This window comes from Neopsephotus bourkii, unplaced genomic scaffold (assembly GCF_033783945.1).
Source record: "Neopsephotus bourkii isolate Nb327-2 ecotype Australia unplaced genomic scaffold, CSIRO-AGI_Nbou_v1 NB_1139, whole genome shotgun sequence".
In the NCBI taxonomy this organism is placed as follows: Eukaryota; Metazoa; Chordata; class Aves; order Psittaciformes; family Psittacidae; genus Neopsephotus; species Neopsephotus bourkii.
In genome coordinates this window covers 3,514,221-3,534,091 of record NW_026901625.1, presented here as the reverse complement: position 1 = coordinate 3,534,091, position 19,871 = coordinate 3,514,221, and the positions used below count along the sequence as shown (strand labels likewise).

The following is a 19,871-nucleotide window of genomic DNA, read 5'->3' as shown; positions in this document are numbered from 1 at the left end:
TTAACCTATACTTCCATCTCAAAGAGCTGCAAAGCAACACTTCAATCTCTCTCCCTCAGTCTTTTAAAACCCATAAAGAGAAGCAGGGATGTCTTTATCAGGGAACACTTTAACTGGAGCCGAGTAACAGCTGGGACACTCAGGTGAGCAGTGGGTGCAAAGCAGGGCAGGAAATGAGGCAGCAGCTTCAAATAGGAGTATGCGGGGAGGTGTACCAGAAAACAGGGGGAGATAGGGGATGTGAGTTTGGATGTGTGAGCACTTTAAAAAGATGGATTACTGCACAGCTTAATGTTGAGGATTACAAGATGTGAGTATAAGGGGTAATGAGTAACTTCCATACAGTCACCTTAGCAGTTTAGTAAAGTTAAAGGGCTTCTGGATAAAGAAGGTGACTAAACCATGGAGGGCTTTACAGAGTTGGTAGTGAGAGCCCTGCTTTTGTCTAGGCCTTGCTGTACCAAAGCTCTGCATAGAAGGGAATAAATGGTTCCTCTGTGGAGCTGAGCACTTTTGGGTACCCAAGTGTTAGGAAATAGCCTCAATTTTACTTTACAGTAGGGTAATACTGTAGGGTTAGCAAGTCCTTTGTTGCAACAGGACCCCAGAGGCAGGGGAGGGGCTGAGGCTGGGCTGTGTGAATGCAGCTCTTCAGCCAGAATGTGCTGTTCTGGGTCAGCTAAAGCTGCATCCAGACCGGTGCTGGAGGGCTGCAGCCTGGGTGGAAGGGTGCGAGTAACCCCTCACTCCTCTCATGTTAGCTCCCTACTCCTCTGCACGGCTCCCGAAGGGTTGGGTTCTGCTGATGGGCGGCCGGGAGAGTGACGAAGCACCTGCCTCTGGAAGCGGATGGCGCATCAGGGTAGATGGCTCTGCCGGAGCCCTTGGAAGACCCAGCCAGGAAGCCCACCTGCGGGGAAGGCGAACAGCCCCGTACGGGCACGGCGAGCCCGTCTCCACCGCGGACCCATCTCCCTGAAGCCGGTAACGACCTGCCCGGAGCTGATTCCCCGCGCAGCCATGGCTCCTGCTCCGAGGGGGGGGCCGGGATGCGCCGGGGGCCGTCCTGGATGCGCAGTAACCGCGGGCGCTGCGCGTACGCGTTGAGCGCCCGGGGCGGGGCGGCGGGCACGGCCCGGCCCTGCGGGGCTCAGCACGGCTCGGTTCGGCTCCTGTCCTGCCGGTGATGCTGCCGCGGGTGCGCGCAGCCGTGGCGCAGCTGGTGGCGGGGCTGGGCGCGGAGCCCCGGAGCGGCGAGCCCGGGGGACCGGAGCCCTGCGGCCGGTCCCGGTCGGAGCCTTGCGGGCGGTCCCGGTCGGAGCCGTGTTACCGGCCCGCCTTCCTCCAGCTGAGCCCCGCGGAGCTGCGCCGTGCCCAGGACCACGCTGGCCGGGCTGTGCAGAGCCCCCGCGACGGCCGCTGCCGCCTGCCTTGGAGCACGGGTTATGCCGAGTGAGCGGGGCCCGGGTGGGGGTACTCGAGGGGAGGATGATGGAGGGGGGATTGCGGCGCTGGGAAGGGGGCCTGGCAGCGCTCGGCACCACTGGGAGCTAAAGTGGGTCGCGGCAGCCGGCCGGGAGCTGCGTTTGCTTCTCCAGGAGCAGCAGATGGAAGCTTGCTCCGTCAATGCCGGCTGCTGATGATGCCGGCAGCGTGCGTCGGTGCTCGTACCCATCCCCGAGGGTTTCAGGCTTTTCTGTCTTGTTTGTTCTATCTGCGCTATGCCCGCTGGCACTGATGGGGATCCGATGCGGCTCTCTCCGGACTCCGGGGGTTTAAGCTGTTTTGGGAGTGGGACCTGATTTTGACTTCCCCTTCAAGAGCCTGATTCTCTTCTCCTTTTACTTGCTGCGAGTTTCATCCTTAACTGAAGGACAGTGGGGAAGGTCGGGCTTTGAAGGCCGTTTTTGCTGCTCCGTGACTAGTCCATTCCTGCATCCTGATCTTCCTCATATGCTGGGGAGCTCTTAGAGATGTTAATTTGCCTCAGGAGATACTGGGATGAGAGTACCTGGACCAAACCCATTCTGCTCAGCAGCAAGACTTCTCTGCCATCTCCTGACACTTCCTTCTGCAAACCACTTGAAAAGTCCATGCTGGAAGAGCTCATCCTGATGTACATGGTCACAGCTTCCTCCTGTGAGCAGGCTTTGCAGCCTAGACCTGAGCTCTACTGTGCCAGCAGAGGCTGTGGAAAGTCAGTGTGAATCTTTTAGCAAGAGTTCTGCTGGTTTCACCTTCTTCTCCTTCTCCCCTCCTTTGAGAGGTGCTGGGTGTGATGGGACATGGAGGAGGCTGTAATCCCATCCATGAGTCCCGGCTGGGTGCATGTGCGTTGAGACTCATGCAGATCTTTGGGCAGTCACTCTCAACCAGTTCTTTTTTGTCACCTCCCTTGGTGCTTGGACCTGGCTGTGCTGGTGGGAGCTGCTGGCCCTGGATCAACCCATGCAAGTGGTCTGGGACCTCTGCTTGCAGAGGAGAGAGCATCCCTGGGGGAGCGAGGTGCTGTGGGGTGGTCTCTGCTGGAGCATGGGGCGCAAGGCAGAGCTTTTACACCTTGTTTCCCCTCGGCAGGGTGATTAATGCAGGAAAGAGCCAGCACAACGAGGACCAGGCATGCTGCGAGGTGGTGTTTGTGGAGAGAAGGCCCAGCCCCAGGGGCCGGCTGCTGTCCAAGGAAGGCTGTGGGGAGCTGACTGGGGTGAGAGCAGGGGGAGCATGCACAGGAGGATGTCCAGTAGCAGAGTGTGAGATGGGACACATGGCAATGTGTGTGCAGTGCTGCTTCCCTGCGGGTTCCCCTGCTCCCTGCCAGCTCCTGCCATCATCCCTGTTGGAATACACCAGGGCTGGCTGGCCTGGGGATGCCACTGGCCAATGTGCCCCATTGGGTTGAGGAGGTGGCTGCTTTCTGGCCCCATCCTGCTGCTCCTTTGGAGGCTGCTGGAGATGCAAGGTGCTGACACAGGGCTGGGCTCCAGCCATGTCCAGAACCCTGGATCAGCTGCCCATAGTGCTCCTGCCTGGGCTGGGATGGGATCTGTGAGCTGGGGACAGCCCTGTGTTGACTGGTGACAGCTGCTCTGAATTCCCCATCGTCTGCTTCCCCACAGGCTCTCTTCACCTTCCTTTCTCTCCCCACAGAGCAGGAAGGGGTTTTATTTCCACTACTGGGCCTTATTCGATGGCCATGCGGGCAGTGGTGCTGCTGTCATGGCATCTGAGAGGCTCCATCTGCACATCTGCGAGCAGCTCCGGGACCTCGTGGACATCCTGCAGGATCCATCCCCACCTCCCATCTGCCTCCCACATGGCCCTGTGGAGTTAAGTCAGGTGCCCCTCACAGAGGACGATGGGGAGGTCCCCAGTGATGCTGTGCCACGGTTTCACCTGGAGAAAGCTGTCTCCCATGAGAGCCTGGTGATTGGTGCCATTGAGAATGCCTTTAAGCACATGGTGAGTGAACCCCCCTGCCTGCAGGGATGCCCAGGACATCCTCTGGGAGCATCCCTTTGCTCTGTGTCTACCTTGGCTTGTCCCCTCTGGCAAAAGGCAGCTCTACAGCAGGGAATGGTCTGCAGTGAGGGAGGGCTCTTAGGAGGATGGTCTCAGGGAGGGCACTGTGATGCTCTCCTGTAGTTTGGGATGCAGAGGCCTTGGGCTCTGTGTGGGTGCTTCAGTGCATTTCATTCCAGCAGTCCCAGCTGCTCCCCTCCTGTCTTGCTTTATCCTGTCCACTCCACTGTCCCGGTGGAGCCCTGTCCCCAGCTGCCCTGCAGGTCCCTGTCCCCTGGGCTGTATGGGAAGGCTCCCTGCCTGGACCTGCTCTCTGTCTCCCCAGGACGACCAGATCGAGCAGGAGCAAGTGTCCCAGCGCCTGGCTGGGGGCTGCTGTGCCCTGGCTGCCGTCTACCTCATGGGCAAGTTCTACGTGGCCAACGCTGGTGACAGCAGGTACAGCCCCACAGGGCAGCCCCATCCCACCTGGTAACGGGGGAGCACCCTGGTAGAGCAGAGCAGCACTGGAGGCATGGTGAGGAGCACCCAGCTCCATCCCTGAAGCTGGGCTGTGCTGGGGAGAGGGCAGAGCCCCCCCTGCCTGCCCATGGACAACGTGCCCTGCTGTGGGCTTTGTGTTTGACCAGGGCACCCATGGGCCTGCAGAATCATTCCCCCAAACCTGGGATTTGTTCCCTTCCTTCCCAACAGCATCCTGTCTGCTTCCCGGATGGCTCTGGGTCGCATCCTGCTGCCAGTGCTGGCCTGGGCTGCAAGCTGGGGTGTGAAAGTTGCCCTCAGCAAAGCTTTCCAAACTGTGCAAGACGTTTTAGGGCACGCTTTGTACCTATGAACTCTTTCAGGAGAAGGATGCACAAATCCATGTGCAGATAAATCCCTTGGGAGCTTGGAGCCCAAGGGTTTTGATGTGCATTTCCTTGGGTGCTTTCCTGTAATTGCACCTGGGGGTGTTTGTACCCCAGAGCAATGGCAGGAAGGAAAGTCCACCTGAGGGTGAAGCTGGTTTGGATTGCCCTGGCTTAGCTTGTCCTCAGCAGTGTCAGGCCAGCAAATACAGGCTCTGGTAGATTGTGGAGGATGTGCTTCCAGCTCTGCGAATGAGGAGATCCTTTGTGCCTCTGCTTTGGGTGCAGGCCTCCTCCATGGCAGCAGTGGCCAGGCACCAGCCATACAGGACAGTGGTGCGAGCAGGGTCCTGAGGCTCTAATTGTGCCTCTGTGTTCCCTCCTTGGGCATCAGATGCTGCTGGAGCTGGGCACAGCCAGGCCCTGCATCCCTGGAGGGGACCCCAGCCAGAGGCAGGACAGCAGGGTCACCAGTGTTGGAGATCCTCCATCCCCTCCCATGACATCCACAAGCATCTCATAATCAGACTTATGTTTCTTTAACACATCAGTCAATCAGATCAGCCCCATCAGCGACCCACAGTGCTGGTGGGCATTTGCACCCATGTCCTGCTGCTGGTGATTTCTGCCTGTCCTCTGAGCAGCTCCCCTCTAAAGGAGGGTTTGCCACCTTTGCACTGCTCCTTTTCTAACCTGTCCTTTGGTTTGCTCTGTTTTGTTCCCCTTTGCCCCATTCTTCTCTTCCATTTCTCTTCCCCCCTGCCCCTATCCCTGCAGGAGGGAGGCAGGGGCTAGCAGGGAAGAGGGCAGGCAGCACATGGGAAGAGATTGCACCAGCTGAGTAGCCATGAGGGACTCTGCCCCAGAGAGCCAGGCTAAGCTCCCCTGCCACATCTCCTCTCCCCTCTAATCACATCCTTCCATGTTTCATTGCAGGGCCATTATCATCCGTAACGGGGAAATCATTCCAATGTCCAGGGAGTTTACTCCAGAGACAGAGAGGCAGAGGCTGCAGTTTTTAGTAAGAAAGACCTTTCTTCTAACCTTGTCCCTGCTGAACCACCTCCCAGCCAGCCCCCTGTGCTGCCTTCGTGGTGGGGTTCCAGGGGCTGAGGGCAGCCCTGAAGCTGGGACCTGCTGATGGGCACTCATCCATCAAGTGCTCTCTGGGCTGCCCGGAGGTGCTGGGACATAGAGCTGCCCTGGCTCACTGGTGTGGGGCATCTCATGGCTGATGGAGTCCTGCTTTGGTGCAGGGGCTGTGCCTGGGTCTGGCTTGGGGATCCTGGGCTCTCAGCATGGGGCTGGTTTGGTGCTGGTGCATGGAGCCAGTTTGGTCCATCTTGTCCTCCTGATCAGGAATGGGGAGCAGCCTGGGCTGCTTGTGCAGCGCCCAGGAGGAGGAGCACAGCTCTGCTCCCTCCATCCATCCTGCTGCCTTGCATGGCCCAAGGAGTGAGTCCTAGTTTCTTCCCTGGCTGCTCCCTGGGGAGGCAGGGAGCTGATGTGTGTGCCAGTGGGTTTTGAGCTTTCATCCTGAAAGCTCCTTCTCCTGCCTGGCCTGGACAACCCCCCTGTGCCACACAGGGAGACTTCTTAAGGTTATAAAGACCTCTCTGACGGCAGCACAGAGGAGGAGGCCTCGCTGGATGCCGTTTCCTGGCTTGGACAAACACTGGGGTGTTTTTCTTGACTCTATTTTTGAATGACCCACAGGAGGAAACTGCTGGGAGCAGGATCTCCTCCAGCCGGCTGCAGTGGGCAGGGTGCAGGGTGCAGGCAGGAGCCAGCCACGTGCTTGCTCCACTGCAGAGTCCCCATGGTCAGAGCCCCCCGGGACGTGGATGGGGCTCTCTGTGCCTCTGCACTGAACCCTCCTGTATTCCTATGGGTTTTCCTCCTTTCTTTCACTCTTTCTTCCTCCATCTGCATCTTCCAGCACTGTCCCTATTCCCAGTCTGCTCCAGGAGGCCCTGGGAAGGGGCTCTGTGCTGCTGCTTGTCCCTTATCACAGCCAGCCCATGGTTTCTGAAAGACCCATCAGCTCTTTCCCTCAGGCGGGTGCCGTGCCCTGTGCTGCGCCTGGGAGCGTTGCAGCTCTGACTCCTCTGGGCAAATTCCAGCTCCTCCTGGAATTTGCTGGGGGTTGATCCCTTTTGGAGATCCTTATTGCCCAAAACTCCCCATGCAAAAGCTTCACCTTCGTGCTGGGTGTTGGCATGGCAGCGCCCAGCTCCTGTCGCCTCGCTGGGGGTAGCACAGATGGATGGTTTGGAGCTGCTTTACCACCCCCTGTTCGAGTTGCAGCAGAGCAGTTGGTGATGTCCCCACCATGAAATGCCATAGCTGAGGTCCCATGCCTGGTGCTGTGGGCAGTACTGGCTGCTGGGGCAGGCACTGCTCTATGGATCCTGCTCTCCCAGCCCTTCAGTTGAACCATCACTTCTTCCTACAGGCATTCCTGAGGCCTGAGCTGCTGGGGAAGGAGTTCACCCACCTCGAGTTCCCCCGCAGGATCCAACCCAAGGAGCTGGGGAGGAAGATACTGTACAGAGACCAGGACATGAATGGCTGGTAACCCCTAAACCACCTCGCAGGCTCTGTGCTGAGAGGCAGTGCAGGGTCCTGCTCTGCCTGGATCTGCATCATTCCCATGGGAAGCAGGGCTCTGGTACACTGGGTACCCATGCCTCAGGCAGTCCTTGTCCCTGGGGATGCTGTGTCCTGAGCAGGCAGGGGAGGTGCTGGAAGCCGCCTCCTGCTGACACGTTGTCTTATTTTAACCAGGGCTTACAAAAAGATAGAAGAGGATGACCTGAAGTTTCCACTTATCTATGGGGAAGGAAAAAAGGTGAAGTGGTGTGGCAGGAGCTGTGGGGGGGTCACTTCCTGCCTGCTCTTTGCTCTTGCTGAATCGGGGGGGGTTTCCAGCCTGTTTCTGCTTGTGCTGTCACCACTCCAAAGCCACCAATTCTCAGCTGGGAATGGAGGTGGAGATGAAGCAGCTGAAAGTTTTCCTTTGATTTCACTGTTCTCCAGGCTCGGGTGCTGGCCACAATTGGGGTGACGCGGGGTCTGGGAGACCATGACCTCAAGGTGTTCAGCTCCAACATCCACATCAAGCCTTTCCTGTCCTGCTTCCCAGAGGTGAGCCTGGCTGCAATGTGCCCAGGGGCTCCTGCCATGGCTGGAGCAATGAGAATCTTCTCTGCCCCTCACCCTTGTGTCTTGCCCTGCTGCTTGTCAGGTCAGGGTTTACGACCTCACGCAGTACGAGCACTGCCCTGATGATGTTCTGGTCCTGGGCACCGACGGGCTCTGGGATGTCACCAATGACAAGGAGGTGGCTGGTGTGGTGATGGAGGTGCTGACGAGCTATGAGCCCAATGACCCATGCAGGTAAGCTGTGAGTGGGCAGGGGGATGAGTGTGTCCTGCAGTCTAACACCTCCCCTTGGCCTTGCTCCTTGGAGCAGGGCTGTGGCCGTGCATCCCTCCGGGCTGGGCTCAGTGCTGAGCCATGCTGTGCTCTGCCCCCAGGTACACCATGGCAGCCCAGGAGCTGGTGGTGCGGTCCAGGGGGGTGCTGAAGGAGCGGGGCTGGCGGCTGGCTAACGACAAACTGGGCTCCGGCGATGACATCTCTGTCTTTGTGATCCCTCTGGGCGGCCCTGGCAACTACACGTGATGCTCAATGAACCCAGGGCAGCGTGGATGGAGATGAGCAGGACACTGGTGCTGCCTTGGGGCCACCTCTCCCCCAAGCACTTGTTTCCTGAGCCAAGTGTGAGAAGAGTAAGAAACCTGGAGCCTCTGTCTGTGCCCCTGCTCAGAGCATCCCTCTCCCCCTGTGTGAGCACAGCCCTGGCTGAGATGGAAGGGCCTTGGACAGAGGCTGAGACTGCTGTGGAGGAATGGTTTTTGTGCTGCTACTTTCTTGGTTGCTGTGAAGAGCCAGAAGGCTCCCTGGCTTCTCAGGGCATCCTTTGCACCTCACCCTGGGTGCGCTGGTTCCAGCAGTGTGCAGTGGTCCTTGGGCTGGTGGAGCACTTGCAGTCCTGTGACACTGAAGCTGCTGTTGGGGCTGGGATGGGCTGTGGTGGGTGAAGCTCTGCTGATGGCACTGCTCAGTGGTGATGTGGGTGGGGTGGTGGTGGACAAGCCCCACGACTGACATCCCAGCATTGTGTTTGCCCTTTCCAGCCCCTCTCACCTTCATCCCAGCCATGTACCTCGTCTTAGTCACTGGTTTGGGAGGATGGGGCTGTGCTCCATCACTGCACTGCACAAAGAGCTCCTGGGAAGGAATGAGCTATTGCACTTGTGCTGGCTGTGCCATGGGTTCTGCTCCCACCCCTCGGGTCACTGCTGTGTTTCTGGAGTCCAATTATTTATTGTTAACTGGGAAGCTGAGCTGGAAAATGCCTAAGTGTTGGTGTGGGGAGACTGTATGGCTATATGCCTATAGTTTTGAGTGGTTCTAAGCTGAGCTGCAGTTGGCCACAGAGCAGCCCTGTTTAGGCAAGCTTAACTGCTGCATGGATCTGCTTAGCTGAGGGCTGGAAGGCCACAATAAAAGCAGCTTGGTTGTGACTGGAATGGGAGAAAGGCAACTCCCTCTTCCTTAATAACCTCTAGGCTGGCACTGAGCAGAGCTGCAGCAGTGGCTGACCCCTGCACAAGGTCTTACTTTGAATTACACAACCTTTATCCTGGAGGATGCATTTCCTGAGCCTATCAGAGCTTTGCATCCTCCCATCACAGGAGGAATGCTGCATCCTGGCAGCATGGTGATGGGGAGAGCAGGGCTGTGGTCCCTTGGTTTGGCACCAGTAGTTTGTGTCCTGCTGTTGCTGGGTGCAGCCAGCTCTTGTCACGTGTCACCTTTGGTGGATGCTGTCTCCTGTAATCGGGTGTAAAGAAACTGGGTGAGCTTAATGGGAAGTGAAAGTTATCCAGTGAGATTTTGACCTATTGCCATCTGTGCTGAAGGGAGGGATACTGAGGCCGGGAGCCTGTCCTGGTGTAGCACAGTGTGTTTAAATAAAGGTATTGCCACTTGCAGCCCACTTCAAAGTCTCTCTTTCAGAGCTCCTGCAACAAAGACTTACCTAAAAGCCAATTAGCCCTGATTAATTGGTGTAGGCAAGCTTGGCAGCAAATAGACCCAGGCAGAGCCATGTGAGCTGTTGTCCCTCTGCCCTTGGCACTGCACAGATCCCATGGGTGTAGGAACCCCACTGTGGGGTCAGAACAACCTGGAGCTCACCAGTCTCATATTGGAAGGCTTGCAGGATTGGTCAGTGACCCAGAATGGGACCTGGGTGGTGAGTGCTGTGTTGGGCTTGGATAAACATTGAAAACCTGCAGGTATCAGCCTGGTTTTCCTCCCTGCTGCAGGCAGCACCTGGATATAGACAAGGGAATGGAGGGAAGAAAAAGGTGATGGTTTCCCTGCTGACAGCCTGTTGGGGTAAGGGGAGATGAAACCTTCTCTGTGTCACTGAGCCTGCTGTGTCACAGCCCTTCCTGCCGGTGGACCAGAGATGCTGTGAATAGGGCCTGTCCCTTGGATGCCCTCTGTGTCTGTTATGGTGGGAAATGGGGCTTTCTCTTGGTTCTGTTACCAATAGCAGTCATGGGGGTGGAAGCATCTCCCAGAGAGACGCTCGGATGGCTGGGGGCATTCCTGGTTGGAGGGCAAGGCACGGGTGAGTTTTGCTGTTGGCCCTACATGAAGGGGGGGTTCGGAGCCCCCGCAGCCCCTCTCCCTGCCTGGCGTTACCGTAAACAGGGACCCCCGGGGGCTCAGCCTGGAAGCACCGATCCCCGCCGCGCTGCCCGGGCGGGTGCCCCGGGGCGGGGGCTGGGCTCAGCACCGCCTCCCCCGCCCGGCCCTGCACGGGGCGGTGCCGCCGGCGCCGCGGGGCCGGGGCCGGAGTTGGGACCGGGACCGGGACAGGGACAGCGGCGGAGAGAGGTGAGGGGCTGGGCTGGGGGAACCGAGCGGAGGGGGCACTGCTGGGGGGGGGGGGGGTCAGAGCTGGGGACTGGGCAGCTGGGATGGGGGGGGGATCCGTGCTGGGGATGGGGAGCCAGAGCTGGGATCGGGGTTCAGGGATGGGGTCTGGGCAGCTGGGATGGTGGGGGGGATCCGTGCTGGGGATGGAGGGTTCAGAGCTGGGATCGGAGTTCAGTGCTGGGGATGGGGAGTCAGAGCTGGGATCGGGGTTCAGTGCTGGGGTCTGGGCAGCTGGGATGGGGGGGATCCGTGCTGGGGATGGAGGGTTCAGAGCTGGGATCGGGGTTCAGTGCTGGGGATGGAGGGTTCAGAGCTGGGCTCGGGGTTCAGGGATGGGGGGCTCAGAGCTGGGGATGGAGGGTTCAGAGCTGGGATCAGGGTTCAGGGATGGAGGGTTCAGAGCTGGGATCTGGGATCAGGGTTCAGTGCTGGGAATGGGGGTTTCAGAGCTGGGATCAGGGTTCAGGGATGGGGGGTTCAGAGCTGGGGATGAAGAGTTCAGAGCTGGGATTGGGGTTCAGTGCTGGGGATAGGGGGTTCAGAGCTTGGGGGGGGTCAGTGCTGGTGTGGTGTTAGGGCACTGCTGGGGGAGCAGCGCTGCGAAGCGGATACCCCCCCCCCTCCCCCCCGGTGTGGGTGGAGTGCAGGAGGACAGGATGGGGTGGGTGTGCCTGGGATGGGGCGGGGGTCCTTGGGATGGGCAGGGATGAGTCAGTGGCAGTCCGGACACCGCGGGTTGTCCTTCAGCTGCAGCCTTGGGCCTGACTTGTGGGTGCTGCAGGGACAGGGCTGCGGCTGCTTCCCCACCGCTGACTGACCCGGCCAGGCTTGGGGGGGAAGAGCCTGAGTATCCTATCCCATCCCACCAACCCTCCCTGCAGCCCTCGGGGCTCTAACTGCATCCCCACAAGCGGCTCTGTTCATGGAGCAGCCGCTTTGTGTCTCTTCAGAAAAAGGAAAACAAAGTTCTCTTTGCTTGCTGCTGAGCTCACGTTTAAACATTTATGTTAGGGGGGCTTGCAGGGAGGAGAAATAATTGTGTAATGTCTTAGGAGCAAGGGAGCATTCCAAAAGCATGACTGCGCGGCTCTTTCCAGCACCGAGTCTGGCAGCCAAGCTTCCCAGCAGCCTCCAACCCCCCCAAATCCAGCCTCAGCCTCCCGATGGCAATGGGATCCCTGGGTGTGTTGGTGCAATGGGGATCCTGCAGCAGGGACATGGATGGGTCCCCCCCAGCCAGGCAGCAGCACTGCCCCATTCCCAGTGATGGAGACTGTGAGGCAGCAGCTTTGGCTGCTTGTGTTTCACTGTGATTTACATGTTATTTCTGTTTTGCTAAGTGCCTTTTGGTGTCCAAATGTTTGTGTGCAGCTCATCCTCCTGAGCTACATAGTGCAGGTAGCGACTGGGTGAGATGTTACTGACTCAATGGAATCCATGCTCCTGATAGCTATAGCTTCTCCAGGGTAATGTTTCTTTAAGTGGAAAATAAGCCAAGTCCCTGTCTTCCAACAGGTTATCGGGAGCGTTTAACCAGGCTCACCTCCTATCTGGCTGTGTGCGCTGGAGAGGCGTATTGACATGAAAAGTAAGGAATGTATTAGCAAACATCGCTTGGCCCTGGGGCAGCGGCAGTCAGGCCTTGCATAAGCGTGGTATTCGGAGCTTCCAGCAAGGCACTTGTCCTGCAGTGGGGCTGGGAAGGCTGTTACTTCCGTGGGAGGTAAAATAAGAGCATGGCATGATGTCTTTTGGGACAGGAGGTGAGGGCAGGCAGCGTTTCCCCCCAAGGCTCAAGCACTTGTGGTTCAGGCTTTGTTTAGGCTTGAGATTCTTTTCTGTTCCAAGTCCTCTCTGCTCTGCTTGTGGATGTTTTTGTGGGATTTAGCAATGAAAGGCGCTCTGCTCTGGGTCTGGGTGGTTGCCCTTTGGAGTCTGCTGTATGCCCAGGCTGGCTGATCGTGCCCAAAGCACAGCTCACAATTATAGGGAAAGAATTGGGAAGATCTAAACTGGAAGCGCTGAGGTTGAGCTCCTTTCTGGATGGTCGCCCATCATTTGGAGATGATGGCTCTCGGTACAAGAAGGTTTCAGGCAGCTTTCCTGAGGGGAGAGCCAGGCGTGTTCCACAGCACAGGGCAGCTTTGGCAGCAGTGGCAGGCAGGATGGGAGGCTCCAAGCAGCGGGTGCGGTGTGTGCTTGGGGTGTGAGTGATGGCTGCTGGTGCAAACAAGGGCTGGAGGCTGCTCTCCTCTGTGCTGCTCATAAGTGCACAGCTTGGAGCCTCGGAGCTGGGGGAGCCTAAATCTGGGGATGCTGCTGTGCCAAAGCTAGGACCACTTCATTGTCGTGAAGCTGTGAGCCACTGTGGAGCTTGGAGCCCTGGGGGTGTTACATTAGATAGGAATTTCTTCCCTGTGAGGGTGCTGAGGCACTGGCACAGGGTGCCCAGAGAAGCTGTGGCTGCCCCATCCCTGGCAGTGCTCAAGGCCAGGTTGGACACAGGGGCTTGGAGCAAGCTGCTCCAGTGGAAGGGGTCCCTGCCCGTGGCAGGGGTTAGAGCTGGAGGAGCTTTAAGGTCCCTCCCAAACCAAACCAGTTTGGGATTCTATGCTATGATTCTGCCCTGGCCATTTCACTGCTGTTCACTTCAAGCCCTTTTTGGAATGGTTTTCTGCTTCTGTGTAAGAGTTCCTCTGATACCTGAGGCACTTGCCAGGACTTGCACTACCTTGGCCATGGTTTAGATGTCTCAGCAAATTAAATCCCTCTCGATGGGCATACTTGTCAGATGTTAGTGTGGAAGTTTGCTTCTGGCTGTGCCAGCAAGTCCTGCCACCTAAAACCATTCCTGTTCTGAAGCATCAGGAGGGGCTTTCTGCTGGCCACTGACCCATGTACCTCTGTCCTCTCCCCAAACACCTTAATTCCCTTTCAACTACTTTAACCTGGGGACAGCCATGGCCTTGACACGCACTTTAGTGGGGCTCCCATTTCTGCTAATGGGAGCTGTGACCCAGCAGTGGGGTGAGCAGAGTGGTCCCGCTGCATGGAGGCACCCCATGTCCTGGCGCCTGCGGGTCCAGCGGCGCCTGTGGTGGCCTGGGGCTGCCCAAAGTGGCTCTTGTTTGCCCAGTGGCACCTCTCGGGTCCTGTCCCGAGGTGCCCTGGCGGTGGCAGCAGCCCTGTGCTCACACAGAGCCATGTTTAGAAGTGGAGACAGCTTGTCCTTGGCTACACTGCTCACAAAGCGCTTCCTGCTCTCCCTCCGAGTGTGCTCTGTGCTCCGCGGATGCTGCAGCCGCCTCAGCTCTTGGCTGTGGTACCGGTTGCACAGCCTCAGCCATAGGTGTGTGTTTGGGGGCTTTTAAAACCCAGTTACATCCCTCGTGGCTGCTCCAGCCCTGAGCCCGTCAGTGCTGTGTTACCGCAGCTCCTTCCCTAACAAGCGCTAAATCAAAACTGGTCCAAACTGCATCGGGTGCTTTTTGTGTTAAGAAGCTGAGCAGAGCTGAAGACACAGCGATACCAGCTCCCAGCACCTCTCTTCAAAGAGGAGGTTTTCCTTCTGTGCCTGTGTCACAGTGCTGGGGTTCTGGTGGTGCCAAGGCTTTGGGATGCCGGGACTGCTTTTTCCCTGTAACTCCAGCCTAAGGGGAATGCCCCGAGAGCTGCCAGGGCACAGGAATAGTAACCCTGATCATCCAACAGCCTGTAAGGAGATGCTGGTGGCAGCTCTGCAGGGCAGGAGCATGAGCCCCGGGTCTGTTCTCCTACCTCCATCCCAGCCCTGCCCAGGCTCTGGGGCTCTGGGCAGAGCAGATGGGGCTGGTTGGCTGATGTGTGATGTGAGAGGTTGGGTCAGGGTGCAGCAGCATCAGCAGCACTTGGGAGCTTCTGCCTTAGGGCAAAACCTCACTGTTTGCTCTGGGAGCTCGGGCTCAGCAAGGAGCCTCCTTGGAAGGTTCCTGTCCCTGGATGGAGCCCTTCAAAGCATCAACATCTCCCTGCCATTTCCTGAGACCCACTGGGTGATGGACACATCCTGCTGCCAGAGGGGTTCCCCATTTCCTGCTCAAGCAGGAGCCTCACTGTTTGAGGCACAGAGCTAGGAGAGGCCAGTAACACCAAGGCTGTCCTGGAGCCCAGCTAGTATTGTAGTGATGGCTTTGGAATAGTTGCTTAGAAAGGAGAACAGAGTGGTTTGGTTTCATTTTGTAGTATCTTGGCATGCTGATGGAGCTGCCTGCTCAGCATTAGGCTGGTGCTGGTAGCACCATGGGCACGAACTTGCTGCTCCCTTTTGTTATCTCCGTGAATGAGCAGGAGGTATCTCTGCTCACACCCCTGTATGAGCTGGGTTGGGTTGTGAGTGAGGTTGGGGAGCCTTTGCTGTAACTCAGGGTGGTTACCACTTGGCAGAGTTTAAAATCTGAATTTCCATGTCTGATGTGGGTAACTGTGTCCTTTGAAACCATTTGGCCTGCTGGCGGCTGTAGTCAAGCTGTGCTGCTCACATTGTCTTCATGTTTTCCACTTTCTTTTATTGCTCATGATCTGGGAACTGTGCGAAGCCCTTTGCATCAGGCTCCCTATGCAAAAGACTGGCCTCATCCTGCTGAGTGACAGAGCATCCCCTGGCAGAGGAGCTGATTTCTCCTGGCATCTGTGTTGGTGCTGTGCCTGCTGAGCAGGGGCAGGGATGGGGACAGCACACGGTGCTCGCAGCCTCCTTGTCCCCCTCCCTCGCCTTCACACGCCAGCTCCGGATTAGTAAGGGCTATTTCTGGGTTGCTCTCGTGAGTAATGGAATGAATTGTGCTGAGGTTCGGGGTGGGGACGGTGCCTCTGCCCGCTGAGTCACCGCTCGGCACCGTGCCGGGATCTGGAGCTATCCTGGGTCAGGGTGGACAACGGGGGCCATGGGAAGGGGCTCTGGATGCGGTGACAGCATCAGGACGGCTGCAGGCAGGGGAGCGGGCAGCCTCACTCTGGTTTTGGTTTAGGTCTGACGTCCGGCAGACTGGGAACAGGCAGATCTCAGGGTCTGGCAGCGGGTGTTTTGTCTGCCAGGGCATCCGCTGTTCCTTGTGCTGCAGATGGATGCACTCCTGCTGTGCTGTGTGGAGTAGATAGTGGCACGTCCCACACCGCCGTCCTTCCTCTGTTTGTCTTTGAGATAGAGAGTCACAAGGCAGCAAATCACAGTTTGCTGCGGGTAAAGGAGCTCTCTGTCTAAGTAAATAGACTTTTTTTGCCCATAAGCTCTCCTTTTCTTGTGTTGTGGAGCTGATGGCTGGAGACCGGACAAGCCGAGGATGGTTTGCAGCAGGGGTGATGCATTTCTTGTGTCCCCAGGGTTACACCATCCTTGAAAGCTTTCCCCCCTCAAGTGGGCAGGGGACAGCTGACTCATCCAGCCCTTCTTTCTGCTTCCACAACACACATGTCCTGTCTCCTTGGGATGAGCTCCTGGATGCTGCCCATGCTGGGGGCTGTGGCATCCCTGGCCCAGCTGGGACATGCAGGAGGATGCAAGGAAAGGGGATGAGAGCCTTACCGGTGGGTTTCTGTCCTCTCTCAGCCCCCAGCAGTGGGACCCTTTGGGCACTTCAAGCTTTTTCTACAGCTTCAGTGATGCGTGAATGCACTTGCCCTTTACAGTCTCAAGCTCTTCCACTGGGACCGGTAAGGGGTGCCAGATCCTGCCGGATACAGCCCTTCATCCTCACTATTCTCACCTTGCAAGTGCCAACTTCACACAGCACTCGGCAGCCATGAGCCATTCCACACTTGTGACCTGCCAGGATCCAGGGCTGCAGCAGGGTCTGGCTGGGAGCTGGGTGAAGTCTTTCTCTCTTCTGCCCCAGGCCCATGCTTGGGCAGTTTGGTTTGTGAGAGCTGGTCCCTGCGCCTTCCCCAGGGCTCCGGCAGTGGGTACGGGAGGTTTCCTCCAGGCAGGAGTTGAGCAGTGACCTGCTGAGGGTGCGGATGAGAGGAGCTCTCTTCAGCCCGTGTTTGAAATGCAAGTCAGCGCTGAGTCTCATTCCTTAATGCTTCAATCCCAGCTAATTGTGGTGCAGCCTTAGGGGGCTGTTTTCTTTTCCTCCTTTGCTATAGGCTCCAGGCGTGAATGTGCTTGCCCCATGAGAGGACAGGCACCAGGCCATAGTTACGGTTTGGTGTTGTGCCAATGCCCCTCTCCAGGTTCCCTGCAGCCCCTTTAGGCACTGGAGCTGCTCTAAGGTCTCCCCTTCAGGAGCCTTCTCTTCTCCAGGCTGCCCCAGCCCAGCTCTCTCAGCCTGGCTCCAGAGCAGAGCTGCTCCAGCCCTCGCAGCATCTCCATGGCCTCCTCTGGCCTCGCTCCAACAGCTCCAGGTCCCTCTTGTGCTGCTGCCCCAGAGCTGGATCAGGGCTGCAGGGGGGTCTCCTGCAGAGTCGGGGGGGGGGGGGGGGGGTTGTACTTGCAGGACTGCATTGAAGTGGGGCAGAAAGCAACCCGCTTTGCTGCAGGGTTACATCTCTCTTCTCTGACTGATGGATGGCAGCTTCCATGCCACCAGTGCCGGTGGTGACGTGGCAAAGGCCTCTTTGTCAGCTTGGCTGGGATGGGGCCAGCACAGTGCTGGATGCTGGGTATGCAGGCTGTGCTCACCCAGACCCCCTAGAGCTCAGCTTGGGGCGTTCCAGCTGCTGATGGGACGATGTGGGAGAGTGCGCCTGGGTGAGACCCAGGGCGCAGCTTCTGCCCTGGAGAATTCATCATCTAAATGCAACCGGCACAACTGGTTTATTGTGGATTAGTGCATGACTCTGAGGTTGTCAGAAATCCAATCTCCGGGTGGTGGCACAGCAGGAAGGCCAATGTGGAGGGGTTGGAGAGTGGCCAGGAGCCTGGCTGGGTAGGGCAGAGCAGTCGAGCATCTTGCAGGAGTTCCCTGCATGCAGCCACCAGTCCTTGCCTTGCCTGGGCGTCAGTGTGGTGGTTCTGGCTGTAGCTGCAGCAGTTGGTGGAGATGGCTTCTTGCAGGCACTGGTGATGTGCATGAGGGTGTCAGGAGAGCCCCTGTCCAGGCAGTGGCAGGCTGCCAGGGCTGTGCTTGGGATGGGATCCACACACTGGGATGTGCCCAGATGCTTGTGTCCAGGGCCTTGCTGGGCAATCACGCTAAGGACTTTGGGGCACAAGGGGCAAAGATGGGGCAGGAGCATGGACCGCTCACGGCTGCTCTCTTCTCCCCACAGCGATGGCAGCCATCAGGAAGAAGCTGGTGATCGTGGGAGATGGTGCCTGTGGAAAAACGTGTCTGCTGATTGTGTTCAGCAAGGACCAGTTCCCCGAGGTCTATGTGCCCACCGTGTTCGAGAACTACATTGCGGACATAGAGGTAGACGGGAAGCAGGTAAGGGCCACTGTGGATGCTGGAGCTGTTCCCATCCCCTCCCTCCTGTGTTGGCATTGCCACCATCCATCGCTGCCACCTGGCTTGGTCCACGCAGCTCAGACACACTCACAGCTCTTAGGGGAGCCCCTGGTCCTTGTATTTCTGGGTAGCCTTGAACCCAGGCTGAGGAAGATCAACCTGCTGGCTCCTGGCCTGTGGAGATGCCTACGAGCTGCCAACCATGCACCTCTGCCCTCGCAGGTGGAGCTGGCCCTATGGGACACGGCGGGACAGGAGGACTATGACAGGCTGCGGCCCCTCTCATACCCAGACACAGATGTTATCCTCATGTGCTTCTCCGTTGACAGCCCGGATAGCCTCGGTAGGGACCAGGGAGTGAGGGGGAGAACAGGGGCTCCCACAGGATCGGGTGCTGCTGCTAAATCCCCTGTTCTCTGGGAAGCCCCCATGCTGCCCGTCCCTCCCCTCTATCTCCCTGCTTTGTGTGTGTGCCAGGAAGATGCTGGGGACATCCTGGCTTGCAGGAGGTGGTGGGAGAGGAGGATGCTGTGGGCGACTTCTCCCCACTTCCCATGGGAAAAGCCCAGTGCTGGTTCCCACGGCTGTGAGGAAGCCGGGTGGGGGGAGCTCAGGGGGGTCCGTGTGTGCTTATTGCAGAGAACATCCCTGAGAAATGGACACCAGAGGTGAAGCACTTCTGCCCCAACGTGCCCATCATCCTGGTGGGCAACAAGAAGGACCTGCGGAATGACGAGCACACGCGACGGGAGCTGGCGAAGATGAAGCAGGTCAGGACAGCGCTGGGTCCTGCTGCCTCAGTCAGCTATCCACTGCTCCCAGTGCCTGGCACCGATGGCTGGACCCACAGCCAAGGGCACTGTGCTTTTGCTGCTGCTTCCTGGCCATGTTTCCAAACCCTCTATTTGATGCTTCCTAGGAGCCGGTGAAGCCAGAGGAGGGGAGGGACATGGCCAACAGGATCAACGCCTTCGGCTACCTCGAGTGCTCAGCCAAGACGAAGGAGGGCGTGCGGGAGGTCTTCGAGATGGCCACCAGAGCGGGCCTGCAGGTCCGCAAGAACAAGAAGCGCAGGGGCTGCCCGCTGCTGTGAGCAGCCAGAGCGGGACCACGTGGTGCCGGTACCTGCCCTGAACCCTCTGCACCGGAGCTGCCACACGAGCCTGTGGGGTGTCCCTGCCAGGCTCCAGAGCCACCAGTGCCTTCAATACCCACTGCTCTCTATGGGTGGGCATTAGCGTAGCTGCCCATGTCGCCCCAGTCTGTACCCATCTCCCTGGTTCTGCCTCTCCCGTGGGGATGGTTGTGGTGTTCATGAGCCCTCCCCAGCTCCATGCAGAAGCCACAGAGGTGGGGAGGTGCTGCTGGCTGTGGCCACAGCTCTAGTGCGGGGTCTGCTGGGCCCTCAGGGTGCTCTCGGCTGTGAGGACAGCACACACTGTTCCATACAGACTTGCCCAGGGCAGCTTTCAGCCCATTCCCATGTGCAGAGCTCCTGGGACCCGTGCTTGGGCAGCACCTCAGCCCAGCTCTGCCAGTGACCCCTCTTGGGGTGTGTCTTGGTCATGGACTGAGCACCAGGACCTGAACTGCCCAATTGGGACAATAAATGCAAACCAGTATTTTAGTAATCAGCTCTGCTTGTGTGGTGATTCGGAGAAAACTCCAGGAACAAAGTTTTCAAGCTGACAAGCAGGTATTCTTTATTGCGGCGCCAGGAGACACGGGGGATGGCTCCTCCTAACATGTGTCTCCCTATTGCTACACAAGCCGTCCTTATATAGCCACTGGGCATACCTACATATTCATGAGGCTACGGATGGATTACATCAGTTTCCAGCCAGTTCCCTGCATGTGTACACAATTGTGGTGGTGGTCTCTGAGGGTCCTTTACTTCTTCCAACAATCTTCATCACTTCTGGCAGCCTCTGAAGCACGTGCAGTAGATGCTCATACCAGTTTAATTGGTTCGTTAGCACCAGAGACATAATAATCCTCCCATCCTCCTACTTATCAGATAGTTTAACTGCAGCCCATCCTGGACACCTGTGGTCCCAGA

General features: G+C 57.9%; 2 protein-coding genes across 5 annotated transcripts in view; both read left to right on the top strand.

Annotated features, from left to right (window-relative positions):
- Positions 1–237: 237 nt before the first annotated feature.
- Positions 238–8,413, top strand: PPM1J (protein phosphatase, Mg2+/Mn2+ dependent 1J). 2 transcript variants are annotated; one of them, XM_061363053.1, is made up of 10 exons: positions 238–310; positions 2,578–2,704; positions 3,148–3,459; positions 3,845–3,957; positions 5,304–5,388; positions 6,823–6,941; positions 7,155–7,218; positions 7,407–7,514; positions 7,615–7,766; positions 7,907–8,413. In XM_061363053.1, coding segments are annotated over exons 1-10 (1,230 nt in total). In that variant the 5' UTR covers positions 238–308; the 3' UTR covers positions 8,055–8,413. The 2 variants fall into 2 exon arrangements, with proteins under 2 accessions (XP_061219037.1, XP_061219036.1); XM_061363052.1 differs by lacking the exon at positions 238–310 and adding an exon at positions 1,187–1,452.
- Positions 8,414–10,270: 1,857 nt separating this feature from the next.
- RHOC (ras homolog family member C) overlaps positions 10,271–19,871 on the top strand; it is a 415,761-nt gene continuing 406,160 nt past the window's right edge. Inside the window, exons 1-6 of one of the 3 annotated variants that reach the window (XR_009726888.1) lie at positions 10,271–10,346; positions 11,904–11,976; positions 17,634–17,791; positions 18,035–18,155; positions 18,452–18,582; positions 18,732–19,296. Coding sequence is in view for 2 of the 3 variants with exons in the window: in XM_061363076.1 (XP_061219060.1) it covers positions 11,970–11,976; positions 17,634–17,791; positions 18,035–18,155; positions 18,452–18,582; positions 18,732–18,905 (591 nt within the window). In the remaining variant the exon portion in view is untranslated. Of the gene's footprint in view, positions 10,347–11,903; positions 11,977–17,633; positions 17,792–18,034; positions 18,156–18,451; positions 18,583–18,731; positions 19,447–19,871 lie in introns of those variants that run through there. The other 2 variants (XM_061363076.1, XM_061363077.1) reach the window with 2 other exon arrangements.